This window comes from Leptodactylus fuscus, chromosome 1 (assembly GCF_031893055.1).
Source record: "Leptodactylus fuscus isolate aLepFus1 chromosome 1, aLepFus1.hap2, whole genome shotgun sequence".
In the NCBI taxonomy this organism is placed as follows: Eukaryota; Metazoa; Chordata; class Amphibia; order Anura; family Leptodactylidae; genus Leptodactylus; species Leptodactylus fuscus.
In genome coordinates this window covers 248,052,165-248,070,888 of record NC_134265.1, presented here as the reverse complement: position 1 = coordinate 248,070,888, position 18,724 = coordinate 248,052,165, and the positions used below count along the sequence as shown (strand labels likewise).

Below are 18,724 nucleotides of genomic sequence, written 5' to 3'. Positions count from 1 at the left end.
TATCACACACAAGATAGTCCAAATGGCTCATACTCTTGTTTTTGTTTTTCTTTTGTGTTTTTCCTTAAACTTGACTGAGAGGTTATCAGTCAGGGACCAGTCCATAGTCAGAGATCCCAAGACCATAACAACTTCTTCCCCGGCACTGAAATGGGAAACCCTTAAATATGTTTTACATGGATACTAATCAAACACAGGTCCTGAAAGAAGAAAGTGACTTCACAATCCGTGAAAACCCTGTTGACAAAATTGAGTATCCTGCAGTCCCAACATAAGCAAGCTTTGCAGGCACACACATTAGGAGAACAGATAAAGGCTTGCCACAATATTGGCCTCCAAATATGCTCTAATTACAAAATAATCTCCGTCATAATTACTGACACCAAATTACTTGCAAAACTCTTTAACAAAGGGAACAGACTTTCCTAATCCACCCAAATCAAGTGGGGTTTGTGCCCACTAGAGAATCTCAAGATAACACTCTAAAGACCTTCTCTGTCAAACCATTTAAGATACCCTGTCTGTTTTTATACCTGGACGCTGAGAAGCCATTTGACCACAGCTCCTAGAGGCCACATTGTGTCAGAATGGTTTTGGATGTTCAATGTTAACCTGTATATGGGCACTATATAACTCACTGCAAGCTCACTTTAAGGTTAATGGTGTTCTATCTCCTCTACTTGCGATAATTGAACGCACTATAGACTATATAAAGATGGAGCTTCTAATCTCTTTTAGGAAAGACCCTAGCACACAGGGAATATGTGTGGATAGGCTCCACCTGAAGTGCTCAGCCTTTGCGGACGATGTCCTGTTGTATATTACTCAATCTATCATCACCCTACCTGCACACTTTAAGTTTCATATACCTCCTCATGGCAACTACAAGCTGTGAAGTACTTGGTCCTACATATATCAGTCAAAAAAAACATTCAAAAAAGGAAAGGTTCAGCTCACCTACATAATGCTTGGTTCCATCGGCTGTATCACATATAGTCCGGGGTGCACGGCACAGACACTCTATTCCGAGAGTGTCGAATGTTCAAATATACATGAAGAAAAAGATGTCCGGCAACTCTCCGATAAAATATAACTTTTAATGATAATGTCATAAAATGACAAAAATTGACATAGTACAGAAAAAAGGAAAATAATAAACCCCCTAAAAAAACGCGTCTGCGTTTTTTTAGGGGGTTTATTATTTTCCTTTTTTCTGTACTATGTCAATTTTTGTCATTTTATGACATTATCATTAAAAGTTATATTTTATCGGAGAGTTGCCGGACATCTTTTTCTTCATGTATATATATCAGTCAACTCCATGGACAATTATGCCCTGAAGTACACCCCACTCCTATGGATGATAGAAAAGAACCTCAACACTTGGGAACCTAAATATTGCTCCTGGTTGGGTAGAAGTAATATTCTGAAAATGAATGATCTTCCTCGCCTCTTATATCTCTTTCAGTCCATTCCCATCCCCCCACACACACACTCCAGATTCTTCTTTACCACACTCAAGAGAATCTTCACAGGATTAATATTGGCTTCCAGACACCCTGGAATAAGCCATATCTGTGCTCATACGGACCAAGTGCTGAGTTGGACTTGCACTCGCTTCAGGTAGCATTTTGGTTCTCAGCCGCCTATGATTATTATATTCAGAACTGAAGTTGCTTTACCACAGAATGTCTTATGCTAGGTTCACACCTGCGTTCTGGTCTCCGTTCTGTGGTTTCCGTCTTCTGCATGCAAGACCGGGTCCGGCCGTGAGTGGCGGTGAGCATCTTATGCTCTCCGCCGCGAAACCGTTTTTTTTAATCCGGACACAGAGTACTGCATGTCCGACTCTGTGTCCAGATTAAAAAACCCGGTTTCATGGCGGAGAGCATAAAACGCTCACCGCCGCTCACGGCCGGACATCTTTCTCACCCATTCAAATGAATGGGTGAGAAAGACTCCTGCAGGTTTCCGTATCCTGCTCTGTTTTATGCAGGAAACGGAAACCTGCAGAACGGACACCTGGGTGCAGATGTGAACGAGCCCTTAATCTCCCACTCTGACTTAGAGCCGTGCCCCCTGGATAGCATCCTCATTCCCTAACCCTTCCTTATTCTCTACCTATTTGGTTATCCTTTTTCTTTGTGTAATTGTCTAAAATGTTTACTAAAATAATGTTAAAAAAAAACCCAACTTATTGAAAACAACTCTGGGTCCAACCACAGTGGGATGGGGTCAATTCTGTATCACTACAGGGGGTCTTACAATTTTTGCATGCCCCTTCATTTATCAGAGTTCTATTAAAATTTTACATGTAATATAAATGTTGAGTTACAGATTTGCGCCCTGGGTCACTTTAGAGTACTTTGCCATCAGCATTGAAGAACATCATTTGTACAGATACAATTTTCTGTGTTGATGTTTTACAGCAATCTTCCACCACAGACTTGTTGAATAGCAGAACTTGTAGTTTCAGAGCAGAACTGACAGTAAACTAGATAGTTTTCAGTGCTTTCAGATCTGCATCTCCATGATGTGTACCTGTTGTTTGGTATCCAAGACTGATATCCTTGAATGTCTTTGTGCAGCACAGGTAAGCTGTAGATTTCTTTATTTTCTATGTCTTTTCATTGTCATGAATCACAAATCATAGCTCATTTTACATGTGAAATAGTATTGTAACACTCTTTAGAGCATAGTTGTCATTAAAAGTGAATAATTTACAGCACACTAGGCAATGCAAAGAGTTTCCAGTGCAGTATTTTTAGCCATCATTATCTGTTCCCTTCCCACAACAACATTAAATAGTGCAGGTCAATGCCTGGACAGATAGTGATGTGCTGAAAACCAAAGGCCATTTGCTCAGTGTGATATCCCTATTGGATGCAACCTTCGGGGACTACGAATATTTCTATTATCAACAGTTGCATAGTAAGATTTGTCGTGATTAGGAAATCAATGTATCTTGTTAAGAAGAGGCATAAAGATAAAACAAAAACTTTCATATACTGTATATGAACATTATACAGTGTATGCACAGTATACAGCTAGTTTATATAGTGTGTGGAATAACTAGAAGTGGTTGAACAGTACAATGGTGAACAAATAACTATTCCTATTTATAAACATTACATAATAAAGGGGTTATACAGGCTTATTTTTTATGGCTTATCCTCAGGATAGGCCATAAATATATGATCGATAGTGGCCTGTCCAGTACAGTGCTGTAAGCAGAAATCTCCGTCTGTTGTCTAGCGGCTCAGTGCCTTCACTGCAAGTCAGCTACCAATGAAGTCAGGACCGTCACCAAAAGTGGCTCCATACAGATGATTGGAATGGAGCCCAGATATCAATCAATCAATCAATCAATCAATCATATATTTATGGCCTATCTTGAGGATAGGCCATTAAAATAAATAAATAAATAAATAAATAAATAAGCCTTTAAAATTTGTTTTGGAAATCAACAAATCCTGTTAATAAGATGCATAAAAATAAAATTAAAAAGAACCAAAACTTTCCCATATATGAACTTTATATAGCATATGTACAGTGTAAAACTAGCTCATATTGTGTCTGGAATAACTGGAAGAGGTTGGACAGTACATAAAGTACATCAGTGGGTAAATGTTTACGTACTCTAATAATATGCTCTGCTCATTTATCCCAGCCATACCTACAATTTCCACTAGGTGGTGTGATTCAAAAAGTTGAACTTACTGTTTCTGCAGTAGATACTGTAGAAATGCAGCTGTTCTTTTTCCTTAAAGCTAGGGATTGGCGACTGTATACCGATCCTCTGAATGAAGATTCAAAAGTGCTTGTAGACATACTGTCCTTTTTAGGCAGTCTGATGAGGAATCGAAGACATGGTACAGTTTTGTGAATAGTTTCCCTAGGAAGATAAATTACTTTATTATATTGCTAAAAACCAGTTTTCATTTCAATTTGTGTCATATCAAAAACTATGAAACACTCTAAGAAAACAGGATCACTGTAGGAGTAAATAATACTAAAACATAACTTTTAATGATATTTGTTTAAAATTAGCCTAAATAAAATGATAACACAATTGCAGTATGACTTCACTATTATCAGGCAACAATTAATATTTTTATTGCCTTCCCTATACAGTCATCTACAAAATATCTTTTTTCCCATATGTAGCTCTCAGATAGTTTGTTGAGAACCACACAGTTTACCCCTTGATATCTGGGTACTAACAAATGCAGAGAACAGAGACCCAGTTGATCAGGTAGCAATCAACATCTCCCAACGGGTGAATGAAAGCTCTGTGGTCTATTTATTACATATGCAAGGCTGGCTGTGGAACAACTGGTCCCAGCCAGACCTTAAATAGCTCCATTCATCACAACGTTTTGATGTTCACATATGCTGCTAGGTATTTCTATATTGTGGAGCCTGTATTTAGCATTGCATCCACAGTATACCAGTAATAACGTCTGGAGCACTTCCTAGCACTGCAGCCTAGCCACAAGCCATAGTTCCATCTCTCCCTGTGTAGTGTTAGTCAAAATGTCTACCCTACAGCCTCATAGGAGCCCAGATACAGCACGGCCCCAGGGTTATTTAGTCTCCAATTTCTCTGCTATACAAAGTTATCAGGTCCTCCCCATTTACTTTAGAGGTCCCTGGTTTCCCCTCTACGCGGCGTTTCGCTAGGGAAACTAGCTCACCAGGAGGATATTGATATGGGAAACGTTGTCTCTGCAGTTAAAACTGCAATTCCCGTGCCCCTGATGGTGGGACACGGTACCTCTGTACTGGCAGTACTGGCAAGTTTTATATCCCCACCAGTGACTCCTGTGACATGAATGCTCTGGTCAATAATTTACTGGAGCAGCCATGTGTCAGAAATTCATATAATCCCTTCAGCAAGGCAAACTGCGACCAGTGATGGTGAACCGAAAATTTAACGGGGTTACCCACAGATGAGCTGTTTTGGAACAAGTAATGTCTGCATACTGCTAACCATACTGCCAGTGGCGTAACTAGGAATGGCGGGGCCCCGTGGCGAACTTTTGACATGGGCCCCCCCCATCCCAACTGACGCCGAAGACCTCGACTGACCCCCTCCTCCGCACTCTATTATGTCCCTTACTGGCCCCTGTACACAGTATTAACCCCAATAGGGGCCCCTGCACACAGTATTAACCCCAATAGTGGCCCCTGCACACAGTATTAACCCCAATAGTGGCCCCTGCACACAGTATTAACCCCAATAGTGGCCCCTGCACACAGTATTAACCCCAATAGTGCCCCTGCACACAGTTTTAACCCCAATAGTGGCCCCTGCACACAGTATTAACCCCAATAGTGTCCCTCTGTGGACACCCATAAACAATTATTATACTCTGGGGTCTTTTCAGACCCCAGAGTATAATAATCGGAGACCCGGGGAATAAAAACATTAAAAAAAAAAACACTGTTGCTTCTTACCTGTTCCCCGGCTCCTGTGCTGTGCTGTCCTCCTGTGCTGACCACCGCTCGCGTCCTTCGTTAATGACGTCGGACGTCACATGACCCGGGAAGCATGCCGGGTTCATGTGACGTCAGAGACGTCAGACAACAGTAGGACGGAGGCCTGGCAGGATCGCGGAGAGGTAAGTAACAGTTTTTTATGTTTATTACCTCTCCCGATCCGCCGGTCATTATACTCGGGGGTCTGCAAAGACCCCCGAGTATAATGATAGCCCCTGTGGGGCCCGCGGTGTCACTTGCCGATCCCGGCCCAGCCAGGATCGGCAAGTGAATAGGGCTCGTAACAGCTTATTTAAAAAAAAAACGCAGCGGTAGCGGCTGTCACCGGGCCCCCTAATGGGACGGGCCCTGTGGCAGCTGCTACTGCTGCTACCACGGTAGTTACGCCACTGCATACTGCATACTTGCCATACAATGTGTAGCTGCAGGATTATATACTTCACGCTTGACCTATAAGCTTTAGTGTGACACTGTTGCAGTACCTAAACTTGCTGCTGCTTGACCTCCGCAGATCTAATATTGATGGCTTATCCTAAGGAGGGGCAGACACCAGGCAGAGCCAGGGGTGGGTCTTAACACTGTTCTTTTCTGTTCAGGCTTTGTATCAGCCTGACAGGACTTCTGAACAGTAGCGTAACAGTAGCGTGAAGTCGCCATATTCTGACACCCTTACCTTTTTTCATATTTCCGTATACAGGGGTGCATAGGGCATCTTTTTTGTGGGCCCAGATGTTATTTATAGTTATACTTTTTTGCGGAACATCTGTTGCTTTGATCACTTTTTACTCAAATTTTTATCAAAGGTTGTAGAGGGGGCATGTGTGTATGTTTCAAAGTCATTCTTTTTGTTTCTTTTACATGTATTATAGGGAAAGGGGGGTGATTTGAATTTTTAGGGGTTTTTTAATATATATTTTTTTTAAACTCAGTTATTTATTTATTACTATTTTTATTAGCCCCCCCCCCCCCCCCCTCCCCTTAGGAGGCTGGAAGCTGCAATCTTTTGATTGCAGGTCCCATAGACTGTAATACAACTATATTGCAGTCTATGGGACTTTCACTGCATTACTATTGAGGTTGGTTATAGAGCAGCCTCAGTAGTAATATACCTATGACAAACCTGGAAGCCTTCATAAGGCTCCCAGCCATCTTAGGAACAAATTGGCTACCACAATCTTGCCATGCTGAAGCTGGTCTGCAATGACAAAGGTACAGATCTGATGGAGACTGGCCCTGTGGACTTTTTTTTTTAACTTTTTGGGGCCTTAGGAGGTAGCAATGCTACTCTGATTGCAATCTTGGGTATTAGCGCTGAGTCTTCGCTGTACAGTACATCTTTAAAGACCCAGCAAATATCAGAAAGGGGTAATGAGACAAATGTCATTGTTTGCATATTGAAAAGTTACACAATTTTCCAATATGCTTTCTTTATTAATTCCTCATATAAAATATGCGCAAATACCAGCAGGTGGAAAACATTATCCTTGATCAATGACTTCTGTGGAAAGCCAAATCAAAGCTTCACCTGCTGATGAGCTGTCTACTGGCCTCCACATGGTATAACACCACCTTTCCTAGCATCCCTGCATGGATGCCCCTGCATCCCCCTTACTGACTACCCACACAATATATTGCCCCTTATAAATCCCCTAAACAATAACTAGGCCACTACCTGGTGAAGTAATCCAGAAGGTATCAGCCATTAGTTGTAATCCAATTAGTAACTGCCTATTGATAAAGCAAAGGGGAGGGGGGGGGGGGGAAGGGGGTCTCTAAAGGTGTGGAGCCCACCAGGGGTTTCACTATGAGCCAGTCTGAGCCTTTATAAGATAGACAGCATACAGATAGACAGCACTTTGTTCTCTATTCTTTATACACAGACTGTAACTGGAAATGCCCAGTCAAGAGGAAAAGTAAGAAAGGACACATTTAAATACTGAATTAACGGTGTTTTTGCTAGTGGGAGACATGGTCTTCAAAGGAAATATTTTAATCATACATCAATTGTGTTTCGTGGCAAACACAATTGGTCTGAAAATTGTGAAAAGTAAGCCCATATGGAATTATAATTGGATAGCAAAAGAAAAAAAAAAAAAAAGAAAAAGAAACATCGCAGTTTTCTTCATCTTCTACATTGATTTACCTGTATTTTGGATGTATTATTCCATAGATAATAGGATTATAAATTGCAGAAGCTTTAGCTATAACTGCAGGAACTGTCTTGGTATATGGAGTTAAAGATTTTCCATATCTAAAAAAGAAAAGATTTGTATATTTTTATATCCTCTTTTAAAATAATTTAAATGAATATGTATTTGAAAGATATGTTGATACATGTGATAAACAAATATGATTTACAAAGCACTGTAATAGAAGTCTATAGATAGATAGCATTGTGCTGGATAGATTAACCCATTGACAGAGACAAATAATACACTGTGAAGAAGTAGGGGTTATATTCTCAGCTACTAAGAAGATAGACTTCACTCCTGTATTCCAACACCAAAACCACAGAATGATGGACCAGCACCTCAGTATTCAAGAGAAGTAATTCTCAAACTCAATGTTGCAATCATTTTTAAGCACCATTGTGGAGTTGATATGTTGTATCTGTGTACTATGGGTGAATACATCCTTCTCTTTACATTACTAGAATGCTGCTTCCATCAGTCTAGGATTTTTCTAATAGATGGATACATATTTGAGACAATGAAAGAAAGACATAGATAAATAATTTAAATGTTAAAAGTGACAGTATTTCAAAATTCAGAAATATGTCAGGGCTTTTTAGTCCATGTGCCAGTCTGACTTTTTCTGGATTTTGGAGTGCTGGGGATTGTTTTAGATATTGACATTTTTGTATTCAAACAACTACATTTCCTAAGGGTACAGCTACAATTCTTTGTTTTCTTTTCCAAGCGCCACATTATTAGATGGTACTGTTCTTAAAGACACAATAAAATGTATTGAGGTATTCTCATGGGCTATATTGATAGTATATGCCATAAAAATCTGCTGATATATATAGAACATACAATTATCCAAAGAATAAGGGTCTCCTGCTACCCAGTTTGACACTTCAGAGTAAAGGAGTTCAGATGAGAATGGCATTAGCATAGCTTTCTCCACTGTAGTTTATGAGAGTTATAGAAACAGCCCCTGTAAATTGACAGGTCAAATAGAGATACTATGATCCAAACCAAAGGAAGGAAGGAATCCTTGTATCTATACTAATGAAAACAGGAATAAACTGCAGATCCAAATATCAGAGAATCATTATATAAAAAAAACACATAAGCACTAGAGAGGAAATTAATAATTCATCAGAACCATATCTATGTCATACCATGACATAGGTAAAGTGCAATTATTTCCATAAAAATAAAACTTACATATCTTTTAGTTTGCTTACCCAGCCCATGCAATCAATGTGACACAAGCGTAAGGAGACCAAGACAACACGTAAACAATTATAATGACAAATGCAATTTTTGCCATTTTCCACTCATTCTTCATAGATGATGACAAGACAGTTTGTCGTCCACATGATGCAAGCTTCTGAACATTCCTAAGGAAGAACATACCATTAATACCATACTCAATAAACATCTGTAATTTGGTTTCAGCGATGCTTCCAAATCCTGAGTAAAAGCACTTTCACATATTAAATGCTTGTTCAATTTGTTACAAAAATTATTACTCTTGGGTAAATTGAGAGATCTACACTAAGATGAAACATTTCAATTAGTGCTAAGCCTAAAGATTCTTGAAGGGGTTTTCTATACTTTGTAGCTTTACATATGCACCATTGCCATAATAACTAGCAAATCCTTTGACTTTTATATCCCAATCCCAGTCTGTTTTTCCAGTTCTTGAATCAGAAAAAAAAATGCAATTTATTTCTATTTCACTTCCTAAAAGCAGATTATATAAGCCACAGTTTGAAAGTCAGAAACAAGGACAAGTAAGCTCCCTGGGTGAAAATGCAGATTTTAGTAATCTTCCACAATGTTTCCTAATGTTACAAAATTAACTGGTTCTGGTTGTAACAATGTAAGACCAGATGAAACCACTGTAACTTAAGATCATTACTCTGTGGAAAACTAGTAACTGTTTCCAAAGTTCCAAAATGTTCCGAAATTAAAGAAAATAAAAATAACTAATATCAGTATAGCAAATCCTTAACATAAAAGTCAAAAATGCCAACTGAAAACTGAAAACTGAAAACTGAAAAATGCACATGAAGGGTGGGAAATCTTCCGTAGGGAAATCATTAAAGCACAGGAACTAACAATACCTAGAAGGAAGAAAAATGGGAAGCACCTAAAAATATCAGGATGGATGACCAAAAAATTACATAACCTGCTAAAAAGGAAAAAGGAAACATACAAAAAGTGGAAGATGGGAACTATACCTAAGGAAGAGTACACAGCAGTCTGCAGACTCTGCAAGACAAGCATCAAAGGAGCTAAGGCTGAACACGAATTGAAGCTTGCAAAAGAGGCAAAGAGTAAGGTAAAAGGATTTTGGGGATATGTTAAAAGCAAAAGAAAAGTGAAGGAGACCATTGGAGTCCTGAAGAATGACAAAGGAGAAACAGTTAACATGGTGGAACAGCAGGTGGAGCTACTAAATTCATATTTTGTATCCGTCTTCTCCCAAGAAACTAATGGAAATATCGACATTAATGGTGATGGAGATGAGGGGAAGGAGGACTCCAAGCTGACTATAAGCAAAGGTCTGGTAAGAGAGCACTTAGCCAAGTTACAGGAAACCAAGTCCCCAGGACCAGATGATTTACACCCTAGAGTCCTGAAAGAGATAGCAGAGGAAATAACAGAACCCCTTGCTATAATCTTCGGTAAGTCATGGGAAACAGGAGTGGTCCCTTTAGATTGGAAAAGGGCAAATGTTGTCCCCATCTACAAAAAGGGGAAAAGGGACGATCCAGGAAATTACAGGCCGGTAAGTCTGACCTCGATAGCAGGAAAAATCTTTGAGCAAATTGTCAAGGAACATTTACTTCGGTACTTGGATGGGAAGGCATTAATTAACCAGAGCCAGCACAGCTTTAGGACCAATAAATCTTGTCAGACTAACCTGATTTCCTTCTACAACAAAATCACTGAATGGTTGGACCAAGGGAATGCCGTGGACATAGTATATCTTGACTTCAGTAAGGCATTTGATAAAGTATCACATAACCTTCTTATTGAAAAAATTATTAAGTATGGCTTTGACAAAAAATCAGTTAGGTGGATTCACAACTGGCTTAATGATCGGGCACAACGAGTAATACTAAATGGCTACACATCCAACTGGAAGAAAGTCAAAAGCGGGGTGCCGCAGGGCTCTGTTCTGGGCCCAGTACTTTTTAATATCTTTATAAATGATCTGGACGATGGAATTATTGGGGAACTCATAAAATTTGCAGATGATACGAAGATAGGAGGAATAGCCAACACTAGAGAGGAGAGAGAGTATATTCAAAAGGACTTAGACACACTGGAACAATGGGCTGAGGCGAACAAAATGGTATTTAACAGGGACAAATGCAAAGTTCTACATCTGGGTAACAGAAATGTAAAAAACATATATAGTATGGGAGGAATAGAACTAAGTGATAGCATAGGGGAAAAGGACTTGGGCATAATAGTAGATCACAAATTCAACATGAGCCAACAGTGCGGTGCTGCTGCAAAAAAGGCTAATAAAATTCTAGGATGTATTAAGACAAGCATTGAATCTAGATCAAGAGAGGTCATTATTCCGCTGTACTCTTCCCTGGTCAGACCACACCTGGAATACTGTGTACAGTTCTGGGCGCCTCAATTCAAGAAACACATCGATATATTGGAGCAAGTCCAGAGAAGAGCAACCAAAATGGTGGAAGGTCTGCAAACCATGTCCTATGAGGAGCGGCTAAAAGAACTGGGATTGTTTAGTTTGCAGAAGAGAAGGCTGAGGGGAGATTTAATAGCAGTCTACAAATATCTGAAAGGTAGTCACAGTGCAGAGGGATCTACCCTATTCTCATTAACACAAGGAAGTACAAGAAGCAATGGGATGAAACTAAAGGGAAAGAGATACAGATTAGACATTAGGAAAAACTTTCTGACAGTGAGGGTAGTGAGAGAGTGGAATAGGCTGCCACGGGAGGTGGTGGGCGCTCCATCAATGGAAATCTTCAAGCGGAATCTGGATAAACATAGAGCTGGGATGATTTAGGAAAACCTGCACTTGCAGGGGGTTGGACTCGATGGCCCTTGAGGTCCCTTCCAACTCTACCATAAGAAAATAAGTAAATTACTTTCTATTATCGTATAGAAAAGTATACAGAATACACCTGAAAAATATCAAGGAACTGCTGTCCCCTGGTGTCCAAATGAGCAGCTTATCTTGGTATCTAGGTAAAGAGCATTACAGAGTATTACAGAACATGCAATACTGCAGTATACACTAGGGAGGCACTACTAGGCAGACAATCAGTGCCTTCCCTTTTCTATTAGGGGCATTTTACCAGTGCACAGACCATGCTCATTTGTTGGAATCTACAGCCATGTATTATATGTTGAGTCCGGTTTCAAGTTACAATGATTTGAAAAAGACCATGGTGTGTTGAAAATAAGTTGAATTCTCAGGACATCCTAAGGAACCACAGAACAGATGTCACCTTTCTTTCCAATCTTCATGGCTAAATATCCAAATATGTGTGTCTCAAGATCATCAGCTTTTTAAAACAACGCTATTTTGTGATATTCTGTAACAAAATGTCTCTCCTATATGTGTGTGTATGGTCACCCAGTCAAGGATTTTGCCGACATGCTGCAATGAGGTATTGGAGTCCTTAACCAAAATCAAGCTAAGGTATGGGTGGGCATACTTGTATGTTCACAAACGTTTTAGAGGGAGATGAACAATAGCGATGTAATTGGAAACTCACAAAGAGTTCAAAGTTTACAGATTCTTAAAGGCCTAATACACCTTACAGACACAGACTTGATCAGAGCACCCATCGTGAGAAAGACCAGAGGGGTAGGCAGAGCAAGGATGCTGAAAAATGTGGCCAAGTGATACTACAACTATATATATCCTTGTACCGTGTTAGCCAGTGGATATGAAATGAAAGAAATTTTCTGAGAGAAGTCCTCAGTAGTTGATACCTTTTTTAATGGCTAACTCAAAAAGTTTTTTGATGACATATCGAGCTTTCGGGACTACTATAAAGGTCCCTTCATCAGGATGGTATAACACAATGTCTGAAGGTAGGCATATATATACAGAGAAATGGAGTGTTAGATGCAAAATAGATGGAAAACAGAACATAAACAGTTTAAAAAAAAAACATATATATCAGTTCGCAGGAAAGTTCTCTGGGTTTATGGCTTCTTTGATCAGTGATGTGGTGTCTAGTGGTTATAAAAGGCCATAAAACCCTGGGCCCTGTTTAAACCTTGTTGGAGAGTGCAAAGGGTCGTCATAAGTTTAAATTCCCATATGAGGCGATCTTTTCTGTCTCTGAAATTCCCCCTTAGTACCAGGATCTTCATATCCTGGGTCATATTATGATTTTGATTACAGAAGTGTTTTGGCACCGGGAGGTCCATTCTTTGCTCTCTAATCGTATGTCTGTGTGAGTTCATCCTCATCCTAAGTGACTGTCCTGTCTCACCTACATACAGGCCCTCAGGACACTTAGTACACAATATCAAATACACTACATTAGGTGTGCTGCAGGTGAAGTTACCTGGGATCTTGTAGTGTCGATCAGAGTTCGGGATCTTTATTTTGTCCGTGGTCAGTATGTGCGGGCAGGTTTTGCACCTCTTCTGTCCACATGGAAATGTTCCTTTGTTAGTTGGAGGTGACAGTGAGCTGCTAATAATCATATTCCTGAGGTTTGGTGGCTGTCTGTAACACAGGAGAGGGGGTTCTGGAAATATGGATTTTAGATGGTTGTCTTTTTGCAGTAGTGGATGTAATTTGCGTGTGATACCTCTCAGCGTCTCCAGGTGGGGGTTATATGTGACAACCAGGGGCACCCGAGTGTTCTCCTGTTTGGTATTGTATTTTAATAACTCTGATCTTGGTGTTCTGGTGGCCCTGGTGATTTGGATATCAATTGTTCTTGGATGGTAGCCCTGCCTCAAGAATGTGTTTTAGAGGCCCCCAATGTGCTTGTCTCTGTCCACCGGGTCTGAACATATGCGATGGTATCTGATGGCTTGGCTGTAGACAATGGATTTCTTTATGTGTTTCGGATGAAAGCTATCCCATCTTAGGTAGGTAGGGCGGTCAATCGGCTTCCGATACAGTGATGTCTCAATTTTGTTGTCCTGTATCTTGATGACTGTGTCTAGGAAGTTTATTTCTGAGAAGGAGTGATTGAGCGTCAGGTTGATGGTGGGATGGAATTGGTTGAATAGTTCATGGAAGGTTTTCAGCTGTTGTTCAGACCCAGTCCAAATGATTAGGATATCATCAATGAATCGGTAGTAGGCTAGAGGCCTGGTGGTGCAGGTGGATAGGAAGTCACTCTCAAGCTTGGCCATGAAGAGATTAGCGTACTGTGGCGCCATTCTGCTCCCCATTGCGGTGCCAATCTGCTGTAGGTAGATGCAGTCACCAAAAGAGAAGTAATTGTGGGTGAGGATGAATTTTGTGAGTTTCACCACAGCTTCAGCATTCATACCTTGTCTTTCCATGAAAAACTGACAGGCGTTTACACCATCCTGGTGTGGGATGTTGGAGTACAAGGATTCAAGGATCCATGGTGGCCAGGATGGTTCCATCTGGAAGGGGACCTATATTAGATAGTTTATTTAATAGGTCTGTAGTATCCTGTAGGTAGCTGGCTGTATCTTTCACTAAAGGTTTGAGGATGCCCTCCACCCATCCAGAGATCTGTTCAGTAAGAGTCCCAAAATATGAGATGATCGGTCTCCCTGGGTTCCAAGGTTTGTGCAGTTTTGGAAGCATATAAAAAGTCCCTGTCCTTGGACTTGCTGGTATGAGGCTGCTTAGGCCTTTGGCTCCATCAGATAGACCGGAGATCACCGTTTTTAGTTTTTTGGAGTATTCCACTGTGGGGTCTGAATCCAACTTGGAGTAGTAGTGTGTATCATTCAGCTGTCTGTGTGTCTCCTGTATGTAGTCTGATGTGTTCATCATGACTATAGCACCCCCCTTGTCCACTGGTTTAATGATGATATTGTTATTATTTCTCAGAGATTTTATGCCCTTCTTTCCTGGGCACTGATGTTAGATGGCAGTGCTTTATTTGTATCCAGTATAGTTGATTTGACCATGTGTCCAAAACAGTCTATGTAATTTTCAAGATGGATATTGTGTCCATTGGGAGGAGTCCAATCAGATGTCTCCTTTTTAACAAAGGTTGGACCCTCTGTATGAGTAGATTGGGTTCCCTTTGTGTCATCCGTGTCATGAAAATATTCCCTCAGGCGCAGTCTCCTGAAAAAATCCTCCATGTCACTGCACAGTTCTATTTTGTCCACGGTTTTTGACGGACAAAATGAGAGTCCCCTGGAGAGTACCCCAAATTCTGCTTCAGTGGGTTCATAAATAGAGAGATTGATCACACAGTTCGGTGTTTCCAAATCTGAGTGTGAGTGATGGTCCCGTTTGTTAGGTATAGCTTTTGCTCTGTGTGTATTCTTATAGACTCCTGCAGCAAGTCTCAGTCTGTGGAGTTTCTTTTGTTTACTGTGAATTAGAGATGTCCGCAGTTTCTCGTAGTAATGTTGCAACATTCTCCTTGAGTTTTCTTCAATGTTGTTCCAATCTGTTTCAATCCCCATTTGGATTTTGCTCTTGACGCTGTACAAATGATGTATAAGATGGTTCCTCAGTCGCTCTGAAGTCCTGTGACATAAGTTTCGTGCATAGTGAGTATTATAGGTGTGTAGGATTGTGTAGGGTTTTATGGCCTTTTATAACCACTAGACACCACGTCACTGATCAAAGAAGCCATAAACCCAGAGAACTTTCCTGCGAACTGATATATATGTGTTTTTTTTTAAACTGTTTATGTTCTGTTTTCCATCTATTTTGCATCTAACACTCCATTTCTCTGTATATATGCCTACCTTCAGACATTGTGTTATACCATCCTGATGAAGGGACCTTTATAGTAGTCCCGAAAGCTCGATATGTCATCAAAAAACTTTTTGAGTTAGCCATTAAAAAAGGTATCAACTACTGAGGACTTCTCTCAGAAAATTTCTTTCATTACAACTATATAATAATTAGAGATGAGCGAACAGTAAAATGTTCGAGGTTCGATATTTGTTTCGAGTAGCCCTTCAATATTCGACTACTCGAATCGAATATCGAACCCTATTATAGTCTATGAGGGGAAAATGCTCGTTTCAGGGGTAGGCAACGTTCGATCAAATTATACTTACCAAACCCACGAGTGAGGGTCGGGCTGGATCCTCCATGCAGTCTTCTCCTTGCAGCATCCCTGCGGCGTCTTCCGGCTCTTCATTCACTCTGCCAGGCATCGGGCCTGGGCAGAGCCGATTGCGCATGCCCGCACTACAAGCGGACATGCACAGTTGGCTCTGCCCAGGCCCGATGCCTGGCAGAGTGAATGAAGAGCCGGAAGACACCGCGGGGAAGCTGCATGGAGAAGACTTCTAAAGGTAGGAGAAGAACCAGCGTTGATTGGCCGACTGTATAGCATTCGGCCAATCAATGCTGGTTCTGCATCGAACTTTTACATTCGAACAGCGAGTGGTACTCGATCGAGTACGAGTATTTCGAATACCGTAGTATTTGATTGAATACCTACTCGATCGAGTACTACTCGCTCATCTCTAATAATAATGCATTATTTGTCTAAACTGATATACTTCTTTATCACTAAAAAAATATGGACTGAGCTTTTGGGGTCCCAATCTAGGTTGCAAGAGATCTTAATTTTTTGTTTTTTATCATTTCTTTATTTAAAAAAAGTCCAGGAAAAACACTTGCACAGGTTACTGATGATGGAGATTCATTTTACATATGTAAGTTGGTTGTTGTGTCCCACACAACATAGGTGAGCAAGTGTCTTGAAAATCTCCTGCTAAATACTAAATGGCTATGCACTGTCCTATGAGGTGTTCAGCCTTTGCTATTTTTTCTTTGCTTTTCTTAGGCTACAGTACATGCACACAACATGTTCATAGTCCATGGTAACATGGCACATGGATGACATCTGTGTGCTGCCTGTTCCTCCAAAGACCAATTCAATTCATCTAACGAGCCCAGGCCAAAAAACAGACAGTTATAGGACCTGCCCTAAGACTTATGTGTATATATTTCTTTGGAGACAAATGGATAAGTGTACTGGCCAAGAAAAAACAACTAGCGCGCTGACAGCACAAATCTATGAGAATAGAGCTTTACACAATTGCCTGAGACAATTGAAATCGATATCTAGTGAGATGTTCACATGGTCAAACTAGGAAATCTGATCAGCGGGATGACCTTTACTTGAGTGAAAAACCAATTATTTTCACTCTAAGCTACAGTTGAGGCATTTCTTGTCTGCAGCAAATAACGAAGCGTCTTGTGACCCTTAGAGAAGCAGCTAGGATTTGGATGATGTGGATGCTCCCCTGTTCAGTCATGTACTAAATAAAAGTTTTTAACTAACTTGTCTTGTGAATTGAACTTTTGAATGGTATGACATTTATGAAGAAGTGGATTTTTCATATAGCGAGCAGTATACTGGTTAGGGCTCATTCACATCTGCGCTCGGGAGTCCGTTCTGCAGGTTTCCATTTCCTGCACAAAACAGGGCAGGAGACGGAACCTGTCGGCATCTTTCAAACCCATTCATTTGAATGGATTTGAAAAGTGTCTGGCCGTGAGCTCTGGTGAGCATTTTATGCTCTCCGCGGCGAAACAGTTTTTTTTTAAACCGGACACAGAGTCGGACATGCAGTACTCTGTGTCCGGTTTAATAAAACTGGTTTTGCCGCGGACAGCATAAAACGCTCACCAGCGCTCACAGCCGGACTCTGCATTACAGGTTTCTGTCTTCTGCACGCAGAAGACGGAAACCTGAGAACGGAGTGCCGAATGCTGGTGTGAACCCAGCGTCACACACAAAACATAACTCTGAGCTGAACAATCCTCATGCTGAAGCTACTACTGTACGACAAATGGCTCTCTTAGTTTCAGCTGATGTTTACTGCCCTATGGATGGGGGAATAAGTCAGTGCCAGACACATCTGGCTTCACTTATCTGCCAGAGGAATAAAGAATCTGAAAGGATGAAATCCAACATGTCTGATCCTTGGTTCCTTTGTCAGCAGACAGTTGGACTGCCCCTACATTTGTAATACTGTTGAAATGTCCTCATACACAATACTGTACATACATTAAGAAGCGTTAATAGTTTATTTTTGTGAAATATTAAAATTAATTGAATAGACAAAAATATATAAATCACATCAATATTTGGTGTGACCACCTTTTGGAGGAGGAGTCTTGGAAGTGATACTATGGCTTCCCCCCCCAGTTTGTCTGGGATAGCATGAAGAGACAGAAGTATCTGAGCACGCCTATAACCACAGATCTGTGGTTAATTCTCCAAGATATTTGGAACAACCTACCTGTTGAGTTCCTTCAAAAATTGTGTTCAAGTGTACTTAGAAGAATTGATGCTGTTTTGAAGGCAATGGGTGGTCATACCAAATATTGATTTGGCTTAAATTTCTCTTATTTATTCATGTATTATTCCCATCTCAAGGGCCCTATCTAAACTGCTAGTTTATGTAAATTCAAGAATGTTCCTTTAGAATTTCTGAATTTCATTTTTTTGCTATGTTGTTAAGGTACCCAACCTGTTTTCTCATCTCAGGTAAGATGGCATGACTCACTGTTTCCCGGAGGAAAGGGGTGCTAAGTTTTCAGGACCGTGTTTGCTCTCTGAGCTATTATTTCCTGCTCTTACGTACTGGGAATCAGTTCAGCTAATTTCAGTTTGCTGATAAAAGCTCAGACAGTGTGGTATATTTGTGTGTAACCACAAAGGAATAGAGATGAGCGAACAGTGTTCTATCGAACTCATGTTCGATCGGATATTAGGCTGTTCGGCATGTTCGAATCGAATCGAACACCGCGTGGTAAAGTGCGCCATTACTCGATTCCCCTCCCACCTTCCCTGGCGCCTTTTTTGCTCCAATAACAGCGCAGGGTAGGTGGGACA

General features: G+C 40.6%; 1 protein-coding gene across 3 annotated transcripts in view; it reads right to left on the bottom strand.

The window, feature by feature from the left end:
• The window catches only part of LOC142217416 (melanopsin-B-like), a 140,236-nt gene that overhangs the window by 28,163 nt on the left and 93,349 nt on the right, over positions 1–18,724 (bottom strand). For all 3 annotated transcript variants that reach the window (XM_075285657.1, XM_075285665.1, XM_075285674.1), the window contains 3 exons: positions 8,915–9,070; positions 7,646–7,753; positions 3,721–3,895 (listed from right to left, as the gene is read on the bottom strand). In XM_075285657.1, the coding sequence (XP_075141758.1) occupies positions 3,721–3,895; positions 7,646–7,753; positions 8,915–9,070 (439 nt within the window). The remainder of the gene's footprint in view (positions 1–3,720; positions 3,896–7,645; positions 7,754–8,914; positions 9,071–18,724) is intronic.